This window comes from Corylus avellana, chromosome ca4 (genome assembly GCF_901000735.1).
Source record: "Corylus avellana chromosome ca4, CavTom2PMs-1.0".
Lineage (NCBI taxonomy): Eukaryota > Viridiplantae > Streptophyta > Magnoliopsida > Fagales > Betulaceae > Corylus > Corylus avellana.
In genome coordinates this window covers 6,520,911-6,529,011 of record NC_081544.1, presented here as the reverse complement: position 1 = coordinate 6,529,011, position 8,101 = coordinate 6,520,911, and the positions used below count along the sequence as shown (strand labels likewise).

At 37.3% G+C, this 8,101-nt stretch overlaps 2 protein-coding genes across 2 annotated transcripts in view; one reads left to right on the top strand and one right to left on the bottom strand.

Moving 5' to 3' along the window:
- Positions 1–2,509: 2,509 nt before the first annotated feature.
- Positions 2,510–3,555, bottom strand: LOC132177950 (uncharacterized mitochondrial protein AtMg00240-like). The gene is made up of 2 exons (XM_059590424.1): positions 3,496–3,555; positions 2,510–2,986 (listed from the first exon to the last, which is right to left on the bottom strand). Exons 1-2 carry the CDS (start codon positions 3,553–3,555, stop codon positions 2,510–2,512), a joined length of 537 nt encoding a protein of 178 aa, XP_059446407.1.
- A 1,269-nt stretch (positions 3,556–4,824) lies between these two features.
- LOC132177949 (L-type lectin-domain containing receptor kinase IX.1-like) overlaps positions 4,825–8,101 on the top strand; it is a 24,440-nt gene continuing 21,163 nt past the window's right edge. The window contains exons 1-3 of the mRNA XM_059590423.1: positions 4,825–5,364; positions 5,536–5,700; positions 5,779–6,759. Of these exons, the coding sequence (XP_059446406.1) occupies positions 4,825–5,364; positions 5,536–5,700; positions 5,779–6,759 (1,686 nt within the window). The remainder of the gene's footprint in view (positions 5,365–5,535; positions 5,701–5,778; positions 6,760–8,101) is intronic.

The window sequence follows — 8,101 nt, the reverse complement described above, 5'->3', positions numbered from 1 at the left end:
CATCCCTAGATGCCTAGGAGTACGACCACGATCCAAGGTTTGGCTTGTTTGGATGTGCAATTTTTTTGTATTCTTTTTAAAATTGTGAATACAAAGAAAAAAAATATTTGAAATTATGTTTAGATGATTTAAAGAATCTAAAGTAAAATTACAAAAAAAAAATATATATATATATATATATAATTAAAAATGAAAAAAAAAAATTTACAAAAACAAAATAAAAAAAAATAAAAAAATTAGGATGGTTTTGAACTACCCATTCCCCGAAACAGCCACCCTCAAAACTAGTAGGTGGCTCAACCATCCCCAACAGCTATTTGGGGGTGGCCGAAACAAGCGTGAGTAGTGACTAAGCCAACCCCGAAAACTGCTTGGGCTTGGCTACCCTCAAACTCCTAAGGGTGGTTGAGCCATCCTCTAAAATACATATGTTTTTTAATTTTTTGTTTTTCAAAAATTTAAAACTTGTTATTAATAATATTTTTTAGTTGGGTTGAAAAAATTTGAGTTGAAATTTAAAAAGTAAGATTTCTTTTTTTTTTTTTTTTTCCCAAACACGCTTCAACAAAAAAACTGAAAAAAGAAAAAAAGAAAAAAAAAAGTTGAGTTAAGTTGCTAAGCACAGCAAAGCTTTTTCCACCTAAACACAGCATAAAATAAAATAAAATAAAATAAATTAAAATTTTTAATTTTTTTTTTTAAAAAAAGAAGGGGTTGAGTTAAGTTGCTAAGCACAGCAAAGCCTTTTCCACCCAAACACAGCATAGATTTCTCAAAGATGAAAAAAAATGCCGAAGAGATAGGTGATATGGCAAATTGTTGGAGATCCTCTCCATTTCAAGTGAAATGGAGAGGATCCATTTAGTGTATTTAGAGGGGTATAAGTGAAATGGAGAGTTTCCATTTAGTGTATTTAGAGGGGCATAAAATGGAGAGGGTCCATTGAGTGTATTTAGAGGGGCATAATTGTCTATTTAGTTTTTGAACAACTATGCCCCTCTAAATACACTAAATGGACCCTCTCCATTTCACTTGAAATGGAGAGGATCCATTTTCTCAAATTGTTGGCCTTCATAGTCAACCTTTTCTACATGGCTTTCGTTCGTATAAAAATGGAAGTACATAGGTGGCTTTTTAAATTGAAGGTGAGCTTTAAAAAAAAAAAAAAAAAAATTAAAGGTGAGCCGCTCTTTCTGAACTTTTCTCAAATCTCATAAAAAATTGGAGTAATTTATTATTCTAAATATAATTTTGAATCATTCAAGTTTCATAAAGGTAGGCATATAAAGCTAACATCATGGCTTTAAAAAAAAAAAAAAAAAAAAACCCTAACATCGATCGCTGGAAAAGCCCGATGGTCATGTGTATAATCAACACATGCATGACGATTTAACATTAAACAAAAAATAAAACTAAAACAAAGCAAAAATTATAATTTATTTTGGAGCTAGGCTCATGAAAAAGGAAGGAAGATTTGAACTAGCTAGTAACGTTTGTTTCACGATTCATAGTCTCCAACTAATTAAACTACTCTTTAAGAACCCAATTGAGCGACCCTTGAGGACTCAACAGCAAACTTATCGAAGGAGAAGAACTCCAAATATTTCAACAATAAGAATCTCGAACATGGATCACTACGCTTGTTACTTATTCAACCGTCAGTAGTGGAGATAGCCGTTAACTAGTGACGCACTGTGACTCCGTCAATTCCTGCGTTATTATTGGGTTAACAGGCGATAAGTCAAAACAATGGGGCTGTATGAGTTATCAATTCAACAAATTTTTCGTTGGATTTGAATTTCATGCCAAGCTGCATAGCTTTTTTTCGGGCTAGGCTGGTTAACCACGGGGAAGAATCAAAATATACGATTTTGCTCTTGATAGAAGGTTACCTGGCTCTTGGGTGATATATTTTCTAATGCTTTTATAGTTTTATATCACTAATCCTATTATATGGGAAGTTTCTTCATAAATAGTGATGAGAATCGACTAGTAACAGACACAGGAAACCCAATATTTAGTTATTTCGAATGAGCGTTTGTTGAGAATAAGGTTTTATATTGAATCACACAAAATAATGTACAGAAGAGGCCTATAGGCTAATAATAGTAACCTAGTAGACTAAGAAAAGGTAAACCTAGTAGACTTAAAATACCTAATGAAGTAAATAATTCTTAACAACTCTCCTGAAGCCCAAGGTAGAGTGCGAGAAATCAACTTGAGTTTGGATATAAGATCACGAAAATGCCCTAGCGGATGTGAATTTGTAAAGATGTCTGTGAGCTAATCACGGGACATGACAAAATGAAGCTCTAGTGAACCCTGAAGAAGATGATGACGGACAAAATAACAATAAATCTCAATATGTTTGGTCCATTCATGAAAAACATCATTATGAGCAATCTGAATAGCCTCTTGTTGTCACAGTATACAGAAGTAGCAGAAGAAAGAGAGATGCTGATATCCTGTAACAGCCATCGCAACCAAAGAAGCTCTGTGATAGTGTCAGCTAGAGCACGATATTCTGCCTCAGTGCTAAATCAAGCAACAACAATTTGTTTCTTACTTCGCCAAGAGATAAGTGAGGTGCCAAGTAGGCAATAGTAACCAGTGGTAGAGCGACGATCTGTCGGATCACCCGCCCAATCAACATCAGTGTAAGCATGCAGCTAAAGAGGAGACTGGTAGGAGAAATAGAGCCATCAAATAATGTCCCCTTTAGGTACCGAAGGATGCGAAGGACAGCTGAGAAATGAGTGGAGCGAGGAGCAGCCATAAATTGACTCACTTGATCGACAGCATATGAGATATCAGGTCGAGTGACAGTAAGGTAAACAAGATTACCAACTAAATGCCGATATAAGGTAAAGTCGCAAAAAGGCTTACCATCATGAGGAGTGAGACAAGTATTAAGCTCAGTCAATGTGTTGACAATCTTACTGTCTGTGAGATTGGCTATGGAAAATAGATCAGATATATACTTGGCCTGTGTCAAATAATAACCATAAGAAGAAGAGGAGATCTCAAGACCAAGAAAATAGCTAAGAGGGCCAAGATCTTTCATCTCAAAGTGCTGACTGAGAAACTGTTTAAGTTCCTGAATACCAGTGATATCATCTCCAATGATGATCATGTCATCAACATATAGTAGAAGAAGTATGGTACCCCGGTCTGTGCGGCGAATAAATAAGGCTGAATCTTAAAAGTTAACGGAGTAGCCAAAGCGAAAGATAGTGGCGTTAAACTTAGCAAACCATGCTCGAGGTGCCTGCCTAAGTCCATATAGAGCTCGATGGAGACGACAAACCTTATTTATAGGATAGGATAATCTAGGATGTGGCTGCATATAGACTTCTTCACTTAAATCACCATTAAGGAAGGCATTTTTGACATCCATTTGACAAAGTGACCAATGTCGAGAGGCTGCAACAACCAATAGAGCACGCACAGAAGAAAGGCGAGTAACAGGAGCAAAAATCTCCTCATAATCCACACCATATAGTTTGTGCCATCAAATACAGTCTGAACATCATGAATAATCTCGTTTTGTGCCATCTAGAATGGTCAAATGCAAAAACAGACCACAAATACAAAATCAAGACGAAAAAATAGAGTAAAAAGCACCTGGTCATCTAGTAGTCAATGGTCAACTCTAACTGAAGTCAACAGTCAAAGTCAATGATCAATTTTGATTAAGTCAACGATTAGCACAAGGTGAAGTGGTACTAGTTGACATGGCACCGGCTGACGTGGAACTAAAGCTGATATGGCACTAATGACATGGCAGTCTAGATTGCCTGTCACGTGTGGTGCACGCACTACTGTAGGCGGCAGCACTTGGTGTGTGAATCTCACGCGCGGACCTTTGGGTGGCGTGTGAGGGCGCGTGGAGTGGCGGAATGTGATTTTGTTGGCCGTTTTGGAGTCGTTGGAAGAAGAGCTATCGATCAGTGGTCTGGCGGAAGCGATCGGACAACTGTGGCGGCCAGTGGCGGAACGGCGGGGACTTCAAGTGGCGCGTGAGGGAGCATGAGATCGCCGATAGGACTGTGTGCGGCGGCTCTAGAACATTTGTCTTACGAGGTTTCTAGCCGTATATTGATCTGCTGAAAAGTATAAGAGGAAGAGAGAACCGAAAAAGACAGAGTAAGAGATTTGCCGAAAAATGCTACCCCAAAAAAAAAATAATAACGATAATAATAATATGCGACAAAAAAAAAAAAAAAAAAAAAATTAAGGTGATTTAGAACCTGTGCTCTTATACCATCTTGAGAATAAGATTGTATATTGAATCACACAAAATAATGTACAGAAGATGCCTATATATAGGCTAATAATAGTAACCTAGTAGACTAAGGAATGGTAAATCTAATAGACCTAAAATACCTAATGAAGTAAATAACTTTTAACATAATATTCTTAACACGCTAACCTCCAAAAGACAAGAAGTATATAGTATAATGATATTCAGCATACTTTTTTATTAACGATGTTTCCTTTAATTTAAGTAGAAGAACACTAAACAAGGTCTTGACTAATTAAGATTCTGACCTTAATTACATCGGAAGAATCAGAATTACTATTATAGAAAGTTCGGTTCCTTATTGGTAGAGAAATAAATGGACACGTCTTTGAGAGGATTTGATGAAATAAATGGAATGTTAGGTATTTTTCTCATGTTCTAAAAGACCCCTTCTTTGAGTTAAAACATACATCGATCGTAGCTTTCATGAAATTTCATCCCATTGAAGCCTTAGATGGGAAGCTTCTCAGCAACTTCTTTTAATTGAATGTAAAACCAAACCTTCCTTCCGACTTCTACTCATGGCTTGTTTCAACTTCAAAATGAAGCATTTCCTATTTCCGAAGTCCCTAAGCCTCTTTAATCTCTTAATGATCACCAATTTGTTCTCAGTACAATACCCAGTTACAAGTGCTATATCCTTCAACTTCACCAGTTTCAGTTCTCGTGACTTCAGAATAAGATGTGAGAGAACTGTCGTTGAAGACCAAGTCATCAAACTCACCGCCAACAAGGTCCCTATAAACTCTGCAGGCCGAGCCACGTATTTTATGCCCATGCACCTCTGGGACATGGCATCCGGAAACCTCACAGATTTCACTACCCATTTTTCCTTTGTCATTGTTTCTCACGATGCAAGTTATTATGGAGATGGACTTGCCTTCTTCCTAGCACCTAATGGTTCAATAATTCCTCCTAATGCCAACCAAGGTGGCGGCATGGGTCTTGCAAGTGGTAACCAGCTACTAAATTCGACGGACAATCCTTTTGTCGCGGTGGAGTTTGACATATATCCAAACATTGATTGGTTTACAAAGCTATGGGATCCGCCAGGCGAACATGTAGGTAATGATATAAACTCCATGCTATCTGTTGCTAATGTGTCATGGCGGGGGGGTAATTATTCTATTCTTCAAGGGAGAATTAATGAAGCTCGGATTAGTTATAATTCTACTTCTCATAATTTGAGTGTTCTCTTCACTGGTCTCATAAACAATGATACTGTTTGGCAGTCCCTTTCTTATAATCTTGATTTGAGAGATCACCTTCCTGAATGGGTAACTTTTGGACTTGCAGCCGCAACAAGACTTTCTTCTGCAATCTATACGGTTAACTCATGGGATTTTAGTTCAAGTTTGAAAGATGTTGTAACCAACCCAAGGAAAAAGAACAACTTAGTATTAGCCATCGGCTTGGGTGTCGGTGGACCTTTTTTGGTTGGTGGGTTGGCTTTAATCCTATTAGGCTTGTGGAAGAAGAGGAATAGGAGGCACACAGATAGTTGCATAGATGAAGAATTTCAAAAGGGAATAGGACCAAAGAGGTTCTCATTTAATGAATTGGCTCGTGCCACAAATAATTTCAATGATGAAGAGAAGCTAGGCCAGGGAGGATTTGGAGGGGTTTATAGAGGATTTTTGAAGGACTCAGATTCTTTCGTTGCTGTTAAGAGGCTGTCAAAAGGGTCTAACCAGGGGATAAAGGAGTATGCCACAGAAGTAAAAATTATTAGTCAATTGAGACATAGGAATTTGATACAACTCATTGGATGGTGCCATAAAAGAGAAGAACTCTTACTCGTTTATGACTTCATGCCCAATGGAAGCTTAGATTCACATCTTTTTGTAGAAGAAAGTATATTGAGATGGGAAATGAGGTACAAAGTTGCTCAAGGATTGGCGTCGGCCTTGCTTTACTTGCACAATGAGTGGGAACAATGCGTGTTGCATAGGGATATAAAATCAAGCAACATTATGCTTGATTCAAACTTCAATGCTAAATTGGGGGATTTTGGGCTAGCTAGGCTTGTGGACCATGTAAAAGGATCAAAAACCACTAGTTCTGTAGGCACCATGGGCTACATGGCTCCCGAATGTGTGACAACCGATAAGGCTAGCAAGGAGTCAGATGTCTATAGTTTCGGAATTGTCGCTCTAGAAATTGCTTGTGGAAGAAAACCAATCAAGTTCAACGCCCCCAAAGGTCAAATAGTTGTGCTGGAATGGGTTTGGAAACTTTATGGAATAGGAAAGGTACTTGAAGCTGCTGACCTAAAGTTGGGTGGAGATTTTGATGAGCGGCAAATGGAGCGGTTGATGATTGTTGGGCTTTGGTGCGCTCAGCCTGATCGCAAACTTAGGCCTTCAATGAGGCAAACAATTCATGTTCTCAATTTTGAGGCTCCATTGCCTATTCTCCCATCAACTTTGCCGGGGCCACCACTTCTTGACCCTGCAGTGAATATACATGCATAACTTTTTATGTTCATTTGATGTAGAACGTAAAAGTCCTAGAGATTAGAAAAAGAAGATTTATTTTATTCCATTTCCCTATTAGGATTATGTTTACTTTTCTTATTTAGATTAGATTTACTTTAATTATTTTCTTTTCTTATTAGGATTAGGTTTATTTTCTCTACACGTATTTCTCTTTTATAAATATACTAGTTTGTAATGTAAAACATAGACTCAATTGAGTTATTATTAAGTTGCAGAATTTCTCTCCAAAACTCGCGAAGTTTATCTCTCTTTTAAGCTTGCGGGCTTGTTTTATATTTTAGTCAGAAGACAAACACTTTTAAATGTTGTTACTTAATTAGTCTTCTGCTACGTCCCCATTGTTTCCACTGATTATAAGGGAGGACGGAATTAATACTCAAGCAATGTTTCCTCATTGTCTACCTCATCCTCTGCAGGTTCTCCATCCACGTAGCTTTTGCAAATGCACTAAAATGGTAAGATCGAGATACACTAATTAGTTTGGGATTTTTATTGATGGTTTAGGTGTACAAATTTTTCTCCTAGTTTATTACTTCTTTGCGTTTCATTTTACACTTTTGTTTACCTCGCTCAAAGCGATTAAGAGTGTACTTTTTTTTTTTTCTCTTTTAGTATGGTTGAGGGTACATGATATACATGTGTTTCAGCTTTCTACCTGAAATATCATCGATCTATGTATAAACTATTAATGTGTATAAACAATCTAATAGTCCCGGTGGAAGGGAATGCTCTACTTATTATTTTAGTTATTAATAGTCTTGCTCTTTTTTCTTCTTGATATTTTGCAAATTGTATTTTTTTATATTAGTTTAGCTCTTTCTTTATTTCAAAGCGAGAATGCTTTGAAAGTGTCTCGATGTGCCAATTTTAAGGCACATGCTTTAACTAAATGGGCTGCTTCTAATCATATTTTTGGAAGTATTCCCACAGAATCCCCTATTCTCTCTTTCATTCGAAAAATTTTCTCTTTTAACTTTTTTCCTTATTCAATTAGAATATATATTAGTTCTTGTGATGACTTAATTCAGTTTCAAAATGCAGAGGCTACTGTTCATGGGCTCAAACACTGATATAGAATGCTCAGAATCCAATCTCCACCATTCATAATGTAGATTCGTGTGTTATGAACGTCCCTGCAAACGTTCAGCTCAATCGGACCACAAATGCCCATCGATCGGAGCAGTTGATCAAGACTGTACAGCATTTTCAGAATGTTATTTCACCCATGTCCGAACATGCCTTCCCTGGGTTCAGACCGCATTTCCAGAAACTCAAATTTTGCTCTACAAAGCCCTGTCCG

Bases quoted from the DNA above. Each gene is read 5' to 3' on its own strand.
- LOC132177950 (XM_059590424.1), bottom strand. From the start codon at position 3,555: ATGGCACAAAACGAGATTATTCATGATGTTCAGACTGTATTTGATGGC. The intron at 2,987-3,495 runs GTGTGGATTATG...TATTTGACACAG, and splicing joins TTGATGGCACAAACTATATG to GCCAAGTATATATCTGATCT.